Consider the following 18305-nt stretch of genomic DNA (forward strand, 5'->3'; position numbering starts at 1 on the left):
CTCTTGAGAGTCCCTTGGACTGCAAGGAGATCCAACTAGTCCATTCTGAAGGAGATCAGCCCTGGGATTTCTTTGGAAGGAATGATGCTAAAGCTGAAACTCCAGTACTTTGGCCACCTCATGTGAAGAGTTGACTCACTGGAAAAGACTCCGATGCTGGGAGGGATTGGGAGCAGGAGGAGAAGGGGACGACAGAGGATGAGATGGCTGGATGGCATCACCAACTCGATTGACGTGAGTTTGAGTGAACTCTGGAAGATGGTGATGGACAGGGAGGCCTGGCATGCTGCGATTCATGGGGTCGCAAAGAGTTGGACACGACTAAGTGAGTGAACTGAACTGATGAAAGAAATCAAAGATGACACAAACAGATGGAGAGATATACCATGTTCTTGGAAGAATCAGTATTGTGAAAATGACTATACTACCCAAAGAAATCTCAGAAGGTGTTATTTCAGTGGCGCCCTGGAAGATGTGAGAAATAGCCCATTATGTGGATGCAAGAGGTGGGGAAGAGGGTGCTGGTGGTCTCAGGGATGGAGAAAGTGCTGTATACTTCAGAGACAGGACACACAGAACATGGGATGAGAAAGAGGAAGGAATCAAGGCCGAATGCCAGGTCTCCTGGCTTAAGCAGCTGGGTCAATCAGTGGCTGTTATGGGCACAGCCCTGGGCAGCTGGACAGGGGGACTACATGACTCTCTGTGGTCTGCAGTCTCGTCCCCTTGGAGAAGCTGTTACGCACCTGATTCTTGGACTCTTTAATCAATAGAAATTGATAAGAAGCCAGACAAGAAACTCAGGCAAGGCTCTATGGGGACTCATGCTGTAGCACGAGGGAGCAAAAACAAGAAACAGGTGCCCTTGCTCGCTCTCCTAGAGAGAAGTGAACTGGTCCCCTAAACGGGGTGAGGGTGGGGGCAGATTGGCGAGCTGGGCCGAAGAGGAGGCCTATGTGGTCTGCCTGCCCCCTTGGTGGTGCTGTGTGCAGGGATCATGTGCAGTTACCTGCTTTTGCTCCAGGCTCCTCAGAAGTGGCCCTTGGTTTGTGGCCCTTTTGTATCTTGTTCTCAATGTGTCTCAACTGCCCATGCGTGTGGTTATTTTTAGTACTTTATAGTTTCTTTATATTCTGTTGCTGGGGGAGGCATTTGTCCAGGTCCAAGTGCAGGCGCTCGAAGCCTGTCTCAGTTGTACTCAGTCTCTCCTCCTGGTCCACTAGGGGCCTTTTAGGCCCTTCTTTCTGTGCGCCTGCCCTTCTATTGAATTGCTCAACTTTAAAAAGGTTGAGAAAAGGAACCAGTCCAGTAGGAGCATTACAAGCTGGATGGATTTGTGAGATGAGACTGGCACCCAAATGTAAGAGAACGTTGTTCATCAGCTCTGCCATTAACTGTTACATCTGGAGGAAACAAAAACAAAATCAAAAGTGTTTACAGAGACGTTTAAGAATCAAAACTTCGGGATGTTCTGTATATGACATCTTTTTTTCATTATCACAGAGAAGTGAGTTGAATGTGCCATAAAACTGGCTGAAAAGTAATTTTCCTAATAGTGCTAATATTAATGAGGGTTATCTGGTCTTTGTCCAAAGTATTTGCAGGCAGGGATTCATGATACTTGTCTAAAACCTCAATTCCTAAAGCATTTCTTGTGAAAATAGGAACATTCCTGTGCCCAGATCCTCAATAATAAAAGACACTGGGAGCGTTTTCAAAACTGTTGGCCTGATTTAAATTTCACTGGAAAACAGCTTTTTAAAACCAAGTTGTCTGTATGGGGCCTCCGTGTGATCACTTCCCACTGGCAGCTGGTAACTGCCAACTTCTGGTGGCTTGAGAAAGTGAGCTGTTTCCCACGCTCCCACACGGCAACCCAATCAGGATGTTTGTGCTGGGAGATGTTTGGATGGGGTTGGGGCAAAAAGGGCAAGAGACCAGCTGGACAAGCTCCTTCCCCAACTCCCTTCTCTACAGCCTGTCCATGCATTCCAGATAATCATTGCTGGTGCCAGGTGGTGATGGAAATTATGTCACCTGAACACTTAACAGCCCATGAACTTGGTAAAATGGGAGGGTTTTGCTAAGTCTACAGTAACTCCCAAACCTGTTGCTCTTCTCCCTTCCCAGGGCCCAAATTGGCTCCATCAACGCTGAACCTTTTTATCTGGTTCTTGGCATGTTGTAGGGTTTCTTGTCTGCCCCTGCCCCCTCCTCTAGGAGTGAGGTCTGAAGTGACTGAATGATGAGGCCATGGGAAGTGGAGGGAGGGAAGGAAGTCACCTGGAAAACTCACAGGACTTCTAATCAACTGAACAGCTGCAACTCCCTTCCATGCATTCCTGTTCTTCCAGTCTGTAGCTTCTTGAAGTGCAAACTAGGCGACCATATGCAAAGTCACTCCCATTGCAGTCAGGATTTTTTTAAAAATTCATGGACTCCAGAAGTAAAAAGACCACTTGTGTGGTGTTCTTTGCCCCCAGCGGACTATGCATTAAGAAGGATGCTGCCAAGTCGCTTCAGTCGTGTCCGACTCTGTGCGACCCCATAGACGGTGGCCCACCAGGTTCCCCCATCCCTGGGATTCTCCAGGCAAGAACACTGGAGTGGGTTGCTATTTCCTTCTCCAATGCATGAAAGGGAAAAGTGAAAGTGAAGTCGCTCAGTCGTGTCCGACTCTTCGAAACTCCATGGACTGCAGCCTACCAGGCTCCTCCGTCCCTGGGATTTTCCAGGCAAGAGCACTGGAGTGGGGTGCCATTGCCTTCTCCAATTAAGAAGGATATGTGTGTGTTAATCACTCAGTCGTGTCCGACTCTTTGTGATCCCTTGAACTGTAGCCTACCAGGTTCCTCTGTCCTTGGAATTCTCCAGGCCAGAATACTGGAGTGGGTTGCCATTTTCTTCTCCAGGGGATCTTCCTGACCCTGGATCTCCTACATTGCGGGCAGATTCTTTACCACTGAGTCACCAGGGAAGCCCTGGAAGGATATAGGAGAGACTCAAAGCCTCATCCTAAGCCCGGTTTTGCAGGGAGGCCCAAGCATGCCCACCACCAGGGGTCTATGGACACTTCCCCATTTTCCCAGGGAATGTGGATTTTACTTGGGTAAGAACACAGCAATATTTTCATAGGCTTTAGACTGCTTTCAAGAAGTGTTAACTGGACTTCCCTGGTGGTCCAGTGGTTAAGAATCTGCCTGCCAATGCAGGAGATGTGCGTTTGATCCCTGGTCCTGGAGGATCCCACATGCCATGGGGCAACTGATCCCATATGCCACAACTACTGAGCCTGAACTCTAGAGCCCCATGCTCTGCAACAAGAAAAGCCACCACAGTGAGAAACCCAAGCATTGCAACCAGAAAGTAGCCTTGCTTGCCGCAACTAGAGGAAGCCCTCGTGCAGCAACAAAGATCCAGTGCAGACAAAAAAGAAAAAACATGATGACTGATTTCAAGAAGTGGTAACTGATAACTGGTTTCAAGAAGGCTGAATTAAGTGATTAAGTGAACACAGTGAACTAAGTGAATTAAGTGAACATAGTGATTAAGAAGGGTCGATGTGGAGTTGGTCTCCCTGGGTTCAAATCCTGGTGCTGCCACTTATTGGTAACTTTGGACAAATTGATTCACTTATTAATGCCTTATTTTCCACTTAAGAAAAATGTGGATAATACCAATGGCTTTTCTTGGGTCCTTCCTACATGACAAACAGCAAAAGTTCTATTTGACAACTTCATTGGCAAAAGACAGGTTTAATCTAGGTTTGATTCATTGTCATACTCATTTTTCCTATTTTAGAAGAAATTCAAATGCACACATCTTTGGGATCCCAGATAGCAGGGCTGTTAAAAACACTGTCAGCTGAGAGTAGCACCTGATTGCTTTTCTTGGCACCTTTTGCTAACTGGTGAGGTTGAAATGGAACATATTCCTCTTATTGGTCTTTCTTCTTGAAAACTGTTTGAAATACCCTTTGGCCTGCTTCCCATTGGAATCTTAATGTTCTTTTATTTACATATGAACTTTGTTTTCTGATCATGCACATAATACATGTATCTTGAAAATTTGGGGGAAAAAGCAAATTTACTGGAATAAAAATGACCCTCAGAATTTTAAAAAATAGTACTAGCTATTCTTATGGGTTCTTCTGAGGATTCGATAGTAATAAGAGGTCTGGAACATGGTAAGCATCCAATACAGTTAGCTATTGATGTAGGTCATTAATCTGTTCACAGTAGTGACAGTCTCGTGGCGCAGTCACATCTACTCCTTGACTCTCATTTACTTATTGTCCCGTCGTCTTTTGCGTTAGTCCTCCACATCCTCTGGATGGTGGGCGCCTTGAAAGCAGAATCTGGGTGGTGCCCATTTGTGGACCCACAGCTCTAGCGCAGCCCTGGTTTGTCACGATTAGTTCATCTGTTGAGTAAATTAAGCCAGGCTTTGGTGATGACTTATGTTTGAATGGTGCTTTTTGTGCCACAAAGCACACACATAGGAAGTCTGAGACTTGAAGTTTAGGACCCTTGCCCAAGTCATATGCCAGAGTCAGGTCTTGTGATTCTTTTATTTATGTATTTATTTAGCTGGGTCAGGTCTTAGTTGCAGCTCCTGGGCTCTCTAGTTGCTGTGTTAGGGCTTGGTTGCTCTAAGGCATGTGGGATCTTAGTTCCCCAACTGAATCAAATCTGTGTCACCTGCATTGCAAGGCGGATTCTTAACCACTGGATTACCAGGGAAGGCCCAAGGTCTATGATTCTTGCCCTTGCTCCTTCCAGTAGGCTGTCCTCTCTAGGAAGAGAATGCTGAGTTTTATAATTCCAGATCATGTCTTTTGCCAATTCTGTTGTATCTGAACCTCATATAAGTGAAATTATGTAGCATATACTATGGTTGTGTCTGGATCCTTTTGCTCGGCTTAATATGTATAAGATTCACTCATGTTGTTTTGTGTATTTTTAAAAATCACTGTATAGTATTCCACTGTATGCTAAGACCAGAATTTATTTACCTGTTCTCTTGTTGATGGGTATCTGGGTGGTTCCCAATATTTGGTTGGGCTTCCCAGGTGGCTCAATGATAAAGAATCCCCCTGCCAGTGCAGGAGATGCAGGAGATGTGGGTTCAATCCCTGGGTCAGGAAATGGCAACCCGCTCCAGTATTCTTGCCTGGAGAATCCCATGGACAGAGGAGCCTGGTGGGCTACAGTCCCATAGGGTCATAAAGAGCTGGACATGACTGAGAATGCACAAAATTTGGTTCTAAGTCTCTGCACTCCTTTTAATGATGCTTGGTTTTTTACAGGTCACCACCAATGGCATCATTGCCATGAGTGAACCCCCAGCCAAAGAAACCCACCCTGGGCCCTTCCCACCAACCTTTGGAGCAGTCGCCCCTTTCCTGGCGGACTTGGACACAACAGATGGCCTGGGGAAGGTCTACTATCGGGAAGACTTGTCTCCCTCTGTCACTCAGCTGGCAGCAGAGTGTGTCCAGAGAGGGTTCCCAGAAGTCTCTTTCAAGCCCAGCAGTGCGGTGGTTGTCACTTGGGAATCCGTGGCTCCCTACCAAGGGCCTAGCAAGGACCCCACCCTGGAAGGCAAGGTAAGCACCCGTCCAGGCACAGGGGCAAAGAGTCTAATACGTTGGCTTTGCACACTTTGGTCTTCTGGTTTGTGCTACTCTGATGTACACCATGTCCATGCGATTGATAAAGATAGGACATCCAAAGCAAAATCTAATAAGCTATTTATTGCAGATCTGAAATGTCCAAAATCTTATCTGCAGGCTACCTAAATCTGTGTTGTAATGATGATCAGATGTAAAGAAAGCCAAGATCCCTGAGATAACGAGCCACATGGCAAGAACAGAGTTGATAAATTACAGCCCTAGCTGCTCTTACTTTGGGAGGTGGTTTCTAGATAGAGAATTTATTACAAGTTTATGAATATGCAGTGATAAATTAAAATAATAAAGCAGTCCCAAGGGATGTGAAGAACTAAAGATAAGACCCATGTTCTAGTTGGGGGAACAACCCACCCATCATCTATTTGTACCATGTGAATGGTTCAGGACACAGGTTTCTTCATAAGCAGGGCTGCGGTTTTTTTAGATTCAGCGGTTGGGAAAGATGTTAGGGTGTGTAGAGCTTGGACCTGTGCTTAGAAGGGGAATTTTTTTTTTTTTCCCGATTCTTTTTTTTTTTTTTTTATTTTTAAACTTTACAAATTGTATTAGTTTTGCCAAATATCAAAATGAATCTGCCACAGGTATACATGTGTTCCCCATCCTGAACCCTCCTCCCTCCTCCCTCCCCATACCATCCCTCTGGGTTGTCCCAGTGCACTAGCCCCAAGCATCCAGTATCCTGCATCAAACCTGGACTGGCAACTTGTTTCATACATGATATTATACATGTTTCAATGCCATTCTCACAAATCTTCCCACCGTCTCCCTCTGCAACAGAGTCCATAAGACTGTTCTATACATCAGTGTCTCTTTTACTGTCTCGTACACAGGGTTATTGTTAGCATCTTTCTAAATTCCATATATATGCGTTAGTATACTGTATTGGCGTTTTTCTTTCTGGCTTACTTCACTCTGTATAATAGGCTCCAGTTTCATCCACCTCATTAGAACTGTGGCTGAGTAATACTCCATTGTGTATATGTACCACAGCTTTCTTATCCATTCATCTGCTGATGGACATCTAGGTTGCTTCCATGTCCTGGCTATTATAAACAGTGCTGCGATGAACATTGGGGTACACGTGTCTCTTTCCTAAGAAGGGGAATTTTTGAGCAGGTCAAGAAGCCCATCTGTAGATCTGAAGTGAGACTTTAGGACATGCTTCAGTTTCTCCATGGAAAAATAATTTCACTCCACCATTATTTAAGTTTTATAGCATGACAGGGTAGAGTACAACTTGAAAGGTCCAAAAGCATCTTTAAATGGAGGAAATGGTCCAGGCTGGTGGTTCCCAAAGTGTGTACCACAGAATACTGGTCTTACAGAGAGTCCTTGAGGAAAAAGACTCCTTGGGCCAAATGAGTTTGGGAAATGCTAGAACTATAGGTTCCTCTTGGTGTCTCACTGTGGAAAGCCCTACAGTACAGAAACCTGCTTAACTTAGTTTAATTTAGTCATCCCTAAACCTCTTGGCTGTACCGTTTTCCCTCCCAAATAAGACACATTGCATCCCATAGAGCACACTTGGAGAAATCTGACATGTTTTGCTTTGCCACCTGTACCCGCCTGAGTGACACGCTTGAAAACTGTTTAAAACCTTCAATTTTATGGGACTTCCGTGGTGGTCCAGTGGTTAAGACACCAGATTCCTTCCCTGGTGGGGGAACTAAGATCCCACATGCCAGATGGCATGGCAAAAAAATAAATCAATAAAATAAAACCTTAGATTTCTCAAGTGTGCATCCTCTTTACTTGAGTAATAACTGCCCGACCCATTGTACAGAGCTCCTGCCTGCCTCGTGGGCCCAGTCTCCTCTCATCCTGACTTCTCCACTCCCCACTGTAGCAGCTGGACCAGATTATTTGCAATTCCCTGATGAGGCTTTGTGCTTGTTTGTTTTAGCCACTATCTCATGCACTAGTTGTGCTCTGCTTGCGATGGCCTCTCCCTGACCCTCACTGCTCGTGTTAAGCGCCTGCTTGTTCACTCAGCCTCCTCTGCCCCCACCCCTTCCAGCCCTGGGCACTTTGCCTGCACGCAGCTTGGTTACAGAATCCATTCTTTAGTTTGGGAATGTTTTGTTCAGATGTCAGTCTTCCCACCTAAACTGAAAATTCTCAAGTGCCAGGATCATGTATTATCCTTCGTCTTCACAGTGTTTGGGGCGATGTCTGGTGCACAGGAAAGGAATACATTCTAACGTGAAGGAATACATTCTCTGCCCGATTCTCATATGCTGGCTCACATAGTCCTCCTAACATTTCTGTGCGGTAGATGATTTTCTTTCCATTTTACAGATTCAAAAATCAAGGTTCAGAGAGGTTAGGTAACATGCCCAAGGTCACTCAGCCAGTGATGAGGGCAAGGAGTTGGATCCAGATCTGTTTTCTTCCAAAGCTCATGTTCTTTCTTACTGAACAGTGCTAGGGCTTAATAAACTAAATAATAAATGTGGTTGAATATGTTTAATGGCTGTGGAAACAAATTCTAGGGATAAGAATTTGCAAATTTGCTTGAGAGATAGAGGTAACATCTCTATAATTTTTGGTTAACCTTAAGGTCACAGTTATGCAGAAGGTATTCATTGACTAATTAGAAAATTTCATGTTGACATAGCCTTAGAGATATTTAAGTGGAATTATCCCGGAATACTGTCCTTGCTACAAAAATATTTCTTTAGAATAAGGTGCAAATAGTGCCATCTCTGTATTTTTTATATGTAGTCTGGTGAATAGCACAGTTTAAGATCCCGAGTAACTGAATCTTAACTCATCTTCACAGAGAAACACATTCCAGTCCATTCTGGCCTCCTCTGATTCCAGCACCTACGCCATTTTCCTTTATCCTGAGGATGGTCTGCAGTTCTACACGACGTTCTCAAAGAAGGAGGAGAACCAGGTTCCTGCGGTGGTTGCTTTCAGCCAAGGTTTAGTAGGATTAATATGGAAGAGTGACGGAGCTTATAATATATTTGCTAATGACAAAGAATCAATTGGAAATCTGGCCAAGTATGCTTTTTTATTTTTCAGTAGATTCTCCCTTTAATAAGATTCTCATCTGACTGTTTTATAAGAATAATGTAATGGGCTTTATAGAATATTACCTAAAAATGTGGATTTAAATCCTGTAGGGGACTTTCCTGGCAGTTCAATAGTTAGGACTCTGCACTCCCACTGCCGACAGCCCAGGTTCAATCCCTGGTTGGGGAATTAAAATCCTTTAAGCTGTGCAGTGTGACCAAAAACAAATAAAAATTTTTAATTTTGTATATAGTTTTTATATTATATAGTACTTTTTTCCTGATGAACTCAGGGAATATACTCGTAGAATGAAAGGCATCCAAGTTTTTAGATATCATTTTCATTTGAAACAGTTTTATCATCTCTTCTATAAAGTTAGAAATACAAATTATTCAAAACTATCTCTTGCTATGAACCCATGGCTGAGAGGGTTTTTCCCTACACTGACTGGGGGTGGGGAATGTTGTTATAATAGAAACAGTGCTTTCTTGGTCTATTTTGTAGAATTTGGCAAAAGGGGGAAAAGCTCAGACTTTTTTTTCTAATAATTAAACTTAATTATCCTTTAAAAAATGAAGCACCTCCTCCTCCCAATTTCACTTTGTCAATGGAGTCTAAAACTCCTCGACAGTATACTGGTAAATATTTAACAACTGACTTTGTGCAGGTTGGGGAAGCCCTCACTCATTTATAGGATTTGCCTATTTCCATGGTATAAACACTTCTACCATGTCCAGTTTTCAGCTGTTACATCATGTCACTCACCTGGAGGTTGAGAAAAGGTGAACCATTATATAGTATTCTCACCCTAGAGGTGCAGTAGATTCAGATAACTTCAAGAACATAGCCAATAGGAACATAATTCATATGGGATGAGTTTGGAGCATTTATTGACTCTGCTTTTAATATAGTTAAATTGTAAGTTTATATAGTTTGATTTTTTATAAGCTGGTTCAAGCAAGCTCCTGTACATCACTGCCTTTATTCAAGTCCCAGGTAGACAGACCAATTAGACGTCCGATTTCTGCAGGACTTTTCTTGATTTCTCATTCCCTGTCCCAGCCCAGTCTTTTGCTCAGTGTTCTCCACTGAATAGTGTATGTCCCTTCTTTCTATCGTATAATCTGGTCAGTTTATACAATTTCTGATAGTAAAACAGTATCAGAACAGTAAAAATGGTAGGGCAAGAAGTAGAGATTAGGGTTATCCTGTTGTGTTTTATAAGATGCCTTTAGATTCTGAATATCCTTTGCATTTTACTATACCCTCTGAGCATAAAAAGGTAAACTGAGACCTATCCACGGTTCCACAGCTAACAGTGTTAGGATTTCTAGGAAACCAAGTCTGTCCTGTTTTCACTGATAACGTTTGACACTAAATACATGGGGTTTTTTTCCCTCTTACCAACTAATTCTTCAACTCTCCAGATACCAACTGGGTATCCTATAATTCAGTTCTGACACTAACTGCTTGGAATCAGCACAGACCTCATAGCGTAAGGGCTCAGTCCTCCAAGGCTGCCCCCCTTCAGACATCCCTCCACAGTCCCAGGCTGCTGCCTACACTTCCTATCAACCAGCTATAAATTGGGGCTCCATGACTCCCTGCTCAGGTTTGATAATTTGCTAGAATGGCTCACAGAATCCAGGAAAGTACTTTACTGACTATTACTAGTTTATTATAAAGGATGCAACTCAGGAATAGCCAAATAGAAGAGATACATAGGGCAGGGGGCCCTGTTTGAGGGGAGGAGGAGGTGAGGGGCTTCCATGCCCTCTCTGGGCACACCACCCTCCTAGCACACCTCAACTGTGTCCACCAGTCCAAAAGCTCTGTCAGCCGGATAACTTAGGAATTTTTATTACATAGCCATGATTGATTAAATCATTGGCCATTGGTGATTAACTAATCTCCAACCCCACTTCCCCACCCCCTTCCTGGAAGTCAGGGTGTGGGGCTGAAAATTCCAACCCTATAATCATGCCTTGGTCTTCCTAGTGACCAACCACCTTTCTGAAGCTACCCAGGGTCCCCAGCCACTAGCCATCTCATTAGCATACAAAAAGGCATTCTTATCACTGCAGAGATTACAAGGATTTGGGGGTTATATGCCAGAACCAGAGACAAAGACCAAATACTATCATATCACAGCATGTCTCCAGAAAGAGCATAATGGAAAAAAATGCACACAAATCCAGTCAACATGTTGCTCATACTGACCAGTGATTCATATAAACACATTTTAAGGTCTGAAAATATCCCTGAGCATGCCTCTGGAATGGCTGAGAAGAAGCCTTTGCTAGGGTTGTGCCCACTGGATACATCTCCACCATATCCTGCTGGATGGTCTCAGCTCTGTGAGGACCAGACAGGACCACATCTGCTCTCCTATCCTGCACTGAGGCTGTGGGCAGTAGCAGGCCATGGGGTTTTTAAGTGACATGGATCTCCAGGGCTCCTTCTTCTTGGTTGGTGGGGGCTGTTTGTAAGTTGCTGGCCTGTTTCCAAGAAGCCTGTCCTTCCCTCTAGGAGCAGCAACTCTGGGGTACAGGGCATCTGGGTGTTTGAGATCGGGAGTCCGGCCACGGCCAGCGGCGTGGTCCCCGCAGACGTGAACCTGGGACTGGACGACGGAACAGAGTATGACGACGAGGATTATGACTCAGTGACGCGTGTGGGCCTGGAAGACGCGGTTACTACATCCTTCCCCTATGAGGCCCCAGGAAGGGGAGACAGTGGCACATACAACACGCCCAGTGACCTCTCCCCCCGCCGCATGGCTACTGAGAGACCCCTCACACCTCCCACGGAGAAGACCAGATCTTTCCAGCTGCCCGGGGAGAGGTTTCCCCAGCAGCAGCCCCAAGTCATAGATGTGGATGAAGTCGAGGAAACAGAAATTGGTAAGGCCATTTGTGTGGCATGTGGTATGTTGTTGGATACTTGGATTTCCACACAGGGGAGCATTACTGGGGGGGTGTCAGCTGTGTGCATTATTTGGAGGTTTGTAAGGATGAGAGTGGAGAAGGAGGGGTGGAACTTACAGCGACAGAGCATGGGTGAAGTGAAAAGTGTAAGTGTTAGCTGCTCAGTCGTGCCCGAATCTTTGCGACCCCATGGACTGTAGCCTGCCACGTTCCTCTGTCCATGGAATTCTCCAGGCAAGAATGCTGAAGTGGGTAGCCATATCCTTCTCTAGGGGATCCTCCTGACCCAGGGACTGAACCCAGGTCTCACACATTGAAGGCATATTCTTTACCATCGGAGCCACCAGAGCATGGGGTGGAGGGACCCAAAGGCTGCAAAGACACCAAGGGATCCAAGATTAGGGCTGGGGTTAGGGAGACTGTAGAATGTGTCCTCTTTCAAGTTTCCTGTTCTTCTTTTTGTGTGTGTTTTAAAGAGAAAAGTGCTTTAGAATTATTTTGAAAGTCAGATGTCCTTATTTGTGATTTCTGAGATCAGCAATATATTCACTCACCTGAAAAAACATTTTAGAAGTTCCTCTGTTGACACGGTTTATCTTTGACATTTATTTCCTCTTGGTTTATGGAAGGAGGATGGTTGATTATTTTTCCTCCAGGCTCCAGTCAGTTTCAGAGTTAGTTTGTGAACATTAAAAATACAAAATAACCAGATCCACTTTTCAAGGATGGTTTTAAAGTATAACATCTGTTTTTTCCATAATATGTTATGGAAAAACCCAAATGAACTTAACTTTTTGGCCAAATCAATATATCAGACCATCACTTCATGGCAAATAGATGGGGAAACAATTGAAACAGTGACACACTTTATTTTCTTTGGCTCCAAAATCACTTCAAATGGTGACTGCAGCCATGAAATTAAAAGAAGCTTGCTCCTTGGAAGAAAAGCTATGACCAACCTAGACAGCATACTAAAAAGCAGAGACATTACTTTACCAACAAAGGTCCGTCTAGTCAAAGCTATGGTTTTTCCAGTAGTCATGTGTGGATGTGAGAGTTGGAATATAAAGAAAGCTGAGAGCTAAAGAATTGATGCTTTTGAACTGTGGTGTTGGAGAAGACTCTTGAGAGTCCTTTGGACAACAAGCAGATCCAACTGGTCCATCCTAAAGGAAATCAGTCCTGAATATTCACTGGAAGGACTGACGCTAAAGCTGAAGCTCCAGTACTTTGGCCACCTGATGCAAAGAACTGACTCATTTGAAAAGACCCTGATGCTGGGAAAGATTGAAGGCAGGAGGAGAAGGGGATGACAGAGGATGAGATGGTTGGATGGCATCAGTGACTCAATGGACGTGAGTCTGAGCAAGCTCCGGGAGTTGGTGATAGACAGGGAAGCCTGGCATGTTGCAGTCCACGGGGTTGCAAAGAGTGGGACAGGACTGAGATACTGAACTGAACTGAACGGAATGTATCAGATTTTTGCTAGTTTCAGAGGAAAATGTAGCATTTTCAAGTATACCATTTGAATCCCATCATGCTTTGAATTGTCTTATAAAAGACATTGGAACTAGACTGTGTTCTTTTTTTTTTTTTTTGCCCTTCAGGTTGACCAGTAATATTCCTGTCAAGGGGATGGCCCAAGCCTTTAAATGATAATTACTATGATTGTTTCTACTATGAAGTTATCATAAGGCCCTCAAAAAATCTACTCCCCCCCAAAAAAAAAAGAGTTTAAGATAAACAAAGTCACATTTCCCACACTTGAAAACCTTGAAGAAATATAGTAGAAGCTAATAATAAACAAATAATCACACTCAAAAAAAGAAAAATCTATCCCATTCCACGTTATTTACCCATTTTTATTTCTCCTTACTTGCTGTGGTTTGTCTCATACAATAATCATAAATGTTTGTTCTTATCGAGTATCCCAAAGCATGGACAGGATCTGGTGGCCAGGGAAGTGTTCTTACTTACTTCTGAGGCACAGAGATGGAGAGGTGACATTTAGTGACATCATGCAGACATGGGTTCATGTCTCAGGGCTCCCCTTACACACATGGCACCCTGGATTTCCTGGGGTGATGCTGACATCTAGCATGTGGCACTCTGCTCTTACAGCTGGGTCTCAGAGTGATCTCCCCAAGGTAGGTCATGGGCATGTTTGTTTGCATATGTTGAGTTCTGAGGGCTTCCCACGTGGTGCTAGTGGTAAAGAAAGTGTTAGTCGCTCAGTCGTGTCCTACTCTTTGTGACCCCATGGGCTACAGGCCACCAGGCTCCTCTGTCCATGAAGTTCTCCAGGCAAGAAGACTGGAGTCGGTTGCCATGCCCTCCTCCAGGATATCTTCCCAACCCAGGTTGAACCCAGGTTTCCTGCATTGCAGACAGACTCTTTACTGTCAGATCCACCAGGGAAACCTCTTAGTGGTAAAGAACTCACCTGCCATTGCAGAAGATGTAAAAGAGACAGGTTTGATCCCTGGGTTGAGAAGATACCCTGGAAGAGGGCATGGCAACCCACTCCAGTATTCTTGTCTAGAGAATTCCATGGACAGAGCCTGGCGAGCTATGGTCAGAGTCAGCAAAAAATAAGACACAACTGAAGTGACTTAGCATGCCTCCATGCATGTTGAGTTTTGAGTCTCATCCTGTTTTCACCTCACATAGGTGTCTCTGAAATTCTCATTTGTGAAGCCATCACTTTGAAATGAGAGCATAGCTAGTCCCAACAACTCATGGTAATATATTACTTGGTACTGATAACAACAACAACAAAAAGCCTAGATCTGAACCCCAACTGTGTTTAAAAGAGATCTTTCTCTGCCCTTGATCCGAGTTATTTCACTGTTTTTATTAGAAAGGTCAGTCTTCTGTAGCCAGCAGTGCATTCCTGGTGTTATTTGAATAGTCATCCACAGATACATCAGCTATAACAGACCCACTGGGAGCTGAGCTTAAGCAATCAGTAGCATCACATGCGTTCAGCTCAGGGCCCAAGTGTTCTTGGCTTCAAATGCCATTTATACATCCCGGAAATTCCCTTCTGGGTGTGTAGAACTCCTGGAATCTACCTGGGGTCAAACTTTACTTTTATTTTCACTCATACCAATTATAAATTGGGTCATTATCCCCTCCAAAAGTTCATCCCTCCTTGTGCTTTTGAATTCATTCCAAATTAGTGTGCTCTGCATTTTTAAGTTTAATGAGCTGGCTCATCATTCTAATAAAATCAACCTGGGAGGGAGAACCATTTGCACTAGGGAGAAATTCATGTTTCTTGGGCCAAAGGCTGTTAGAGCAGGTATGACTGAGGAATTATTTCTAACCAGCTTTTAACTCTAAGAGCTTCTGATTTATCCCCTGGTGAGACGAATGGGGCCAAAAAGTTTAAAATACTTTAAGCTCATTAAAATGGCACATTTTATGTTGTATGTATTTTTACCACGATAAAATATAATTTTAAAATATTTTAACGTCTGCACCCAAATTTGATGCTGTTTTTATTAGAAAGGTTGGTCTGATGCATATCTGATGATGTTTGATGGATGCCATATTAAGACTGACATTGGACAGCTATCACCCAATATTGATTCATTGATACTAAGGACATTGGATTATAGCATTTTTAAAAAATTCACCCTTGCGACTTCCCCGGCAGTCCAGTGGTTAAGACCCCATACTTCCATCGCAAGGGGAGCAGGTTCAGTCCCTGGTCAGGGAACTAAGATCCCACATCCCTCATGGCACAGCCCAAAAGTAAAAATTAAAATAGTAATAATTCACCCATGTGATTTCTCAAACTCCTTTTAGACCTACATGCCTCAGTGATTTGAGTGATGGAACCACTGTACTAGTTAAGTGGCCACAGATAGAGAGGCCTGTGTCTGAACGGCCTGAGCAGACGTCCAGTCTTGCACAGCTGAGGGTGCAGTGTTCTAAAGGCTCCTCGTCCGGAGCCGGTGAAGTGCTTACTGGTGTGCTGTGTTCTCTCCGAGCAGTTTTCAGATACAACACGGATTCCCGGCAGACATGCGCCAACAACAGGCACCAGTGCTCTGTGCACGCAGAGTGCAGGGACTTTGCCACCGGCTTCTGTTGCCGCTGTGTTGCTGGCTACACGGGAAACGGCCGGCAGTGTGTTGCAGAAGGTACTGTGTCTTTGTCTGATCCTTTTTAAGGGGAGAAAAGGGAGGAGTGGTTTTGTTTTGGTGCTTGTTTTGAAATCTTGCCTTTACCCAGATCTCTAAAGGTAGGTGGTGTTTTCAGCTGGGCAGTGATATTTCATCTCTCATTCCTCGTTCTTGCCTGTATTTCTCTATGGGGGTGAGGAGGAAGAGGTCCTAGGGAATGCCCTTTTTACTAATAAGGGGAGGCCTCTTTCTTTCCTGTGGTGTTTCTCCATCTCTGAAATGATGGCCATTGAGAACCCATCTTCAGGCTGAAATGTTGAAATTATGCAACCTGGACCATGAATTGTCAGGCCCCCTCGTTTTCCTGTTTCTTTCAAACCTCTTCTTTTGGCATCGCTCAGACTATGCTGATGGTGGTTCAACTCCAGCAGGGCCATGGTGGGCTGGTGAAGACCAAAATGTTGGGTTGGCCCAAAAGTTTGTTCAATAAGTACTCTGTTCAGTAAAGGTCTTGGTGAAAATGAAAAATGTGTCTTTTATTTGTACTTAAAACCAAACCAACTTTCTGGCCAATGCAATATGTAGGGGGTAAGGACTATTCCAGTCCCCCTACTCTCTGGTATTCCTGTCCTTATGTTCCCGGAACCCCAGCATGGTGATGGAGGAGCAGAAGGGGCGCATCACAGCTAACTTTGGAGACCAGACCCATTGTGCTGTCAACTCCAAAACATATTTGGCTGTGGGCTGGCATCAGTCCTGAGCTCTGCACCCCCAAAAAAGGATCAACCAGTCTTGATGTTCTCAGATGTTCTGAAAAATCTCTGCAAAAGTCTAGAGGGTCCGGATAACAGTTTACTTAGAGAGGGAGACTTATGGGAACCCAAGACCATAAATTAGAATGAAAGCAAAAATAAAGCAAACCATACTGAACACGTCTCTGCAGATGCCAGATCACTCCACTTGTCACCCGTCATGTTCCTCATATGTTTACGGAGGAACCTCAGTTGCTTGGCAAAATATGACTAAATAAAACTCAGTTGGAGGAATGCTTTTCTGTTTTTCAGATTTCCTGCCATAGCTAAAGTTAAATCAGTTATTTTAATTTGCTTAAAAAAAGAAAGGTTCAAAAAAAAAAAGTTCCTTCTAGGTTTTGTTAAATATTGTCTTTAGCAAGGTCAGAAAATTCTGTATGCTTTGCATATTGATTTGGGGGGATGTTTTTAACATCTATAAATGTGTTATCTCTTTTCTTGCCCGTCGCCCCAGGAATGACATGCTTTTGCTGCTTTGTTTTAGGCTTGGCTTTTATATTTTGCTTGCCCTGGGAAGAACTTCCACAATTTACAATGAACCCTTCTTCTCAAAGATCGATCTCATGAGCTCTTTCCATGCCAAATGTCAGAGCTGGAAATGCTGACAGGTTGCATTTGGCAGCAAGCTTGGATATGAAAGATTGCTCAGCTACATTTTTTGACGTTCTAAACACGCCCTGTCATAGTTTTGTGGTTTAAATATTTGTTGGAATCTTACTACTTTTGAAATATTTTTCTAGCTCCAAGTTTGACGGAAAAAATGTGGTTTTCTTCCCTTGGCTTTCCTGCTTGTTTCTGTAATTGTTTGGGGGAGGCATTTTTTTGATATTAGTCTTCTAACTCCATAGCATTCCCCCAGTGTAATGACACCGTTTATGTGCAGAAATACTCTGTGTGTCGAATCTGCCTTGGCTTGTCAGTGACCTTGTTTTGGGGGGTTTTGTTGCTTTGGGGGCCATACTGTGTGGCATGAGGGCCCAACCAGGGATTGAACCCATGCACCCTCCAGTTCAAGTGTGGAATCTTAACTGCTGGACTGCCAGGGAAGGCCCTCAGTGACCCTGTTTAGTAGCTGTGCTGTGCTTAGTTGCTCAATCGTGTCTGACTCTTTGTGACCCCATGGACTGTAACTCACCAGGCTCCTCTGTCCTGGGGGTTCAGCAGGCAAGAATACTGGAGTGGGTTGCCATGTCCTCCTCCAGGGGATTTCCCCAATGCAGGGATCGAACTCAGGTCTCCCACATTGCAGGCGGATTCTTTACTGTCTGAGCCACCAGGGAAGCCCTAGGATATATTAAACACAGCAGAAAGTCGTCAGAACACAGACGACAGTGCTCAGGTGAGAGCTCATTTGTCTGAGGTTAGTCTATAAGCTTTACTGTAGAACTTACAGTACTGTAGAACTGTACTGTAAGTACAGAAAGTAAGTACAGAAAGTAAGTACAGAAAGTAAGTACAGAAAACTCTGCTACGACGGAACCAGGGAGTTGGGTGTGAAGGTCCTGTCTCTAGTCATTTACAGTCTAGGAAGAGAAACATGATATGTACAATCAATAAGTGGTGGAGTTTAATTCTACATCAAACCTGATGTACTTACCTCTTCCTTCAGCTTTTGTTTTTTAAGATGTCAGTAACACAATCAAAGTATACCATTTGGTGGTTTTTAGTATATTCACTAAGTTATTCAACTGTTACCTCTAATTTTAGAGCATTTTCATCA

General features: G+C 44.0%; 1 protein-coding gene across 2 annotated transcripts in view; it reads left to right on the plus strand.

Annotated features, from left to right (window-relative positions):
- Positions 1 to 18305, plus strand: part of NID1 (nidogen 1) — a 97514-nt gene that overhangs the window by 27042 nt on the left and 52167 nt on the right. For both annotated transcript variants that reach the window (XM_086382814.1, XM_086382813.1), the window contains exons 2-5: positions 5309 to 5608; positions 8475 to 8701; positions 11243 to 11616; positions 15642 to 15791. In XM_086382814.1, coding sequence (XP_086238940.1) covers positions 5309 to 5608; positions 8475 to 8701; positions 11243 to 11616; positions 15642 to 15791 — 1051 coding nt within the window. The remainder of the gene's footprint in view (positions 1 to 5308; positions 5609 to 8474; positions 8702 to 11242; positions 11617 to 15641; positions 15792 to 18305) is intronic.

This window comes from Bos grunniens, chromosome 28 (genome assembly GCF_055505025.1).
Source record: "Bos grunniens cultivar Pamir isolate PY7600 chromosome 28, Bosgru_T2T1.0, whole genome shotgun sequence".
Classification (NCBI taxonomy): domain Eukaryota; kingdom Metazoa; phylum Chordata; class Mammalia; order Artiodactyla; family Bovidae; genus Bos; species Bos grunniens.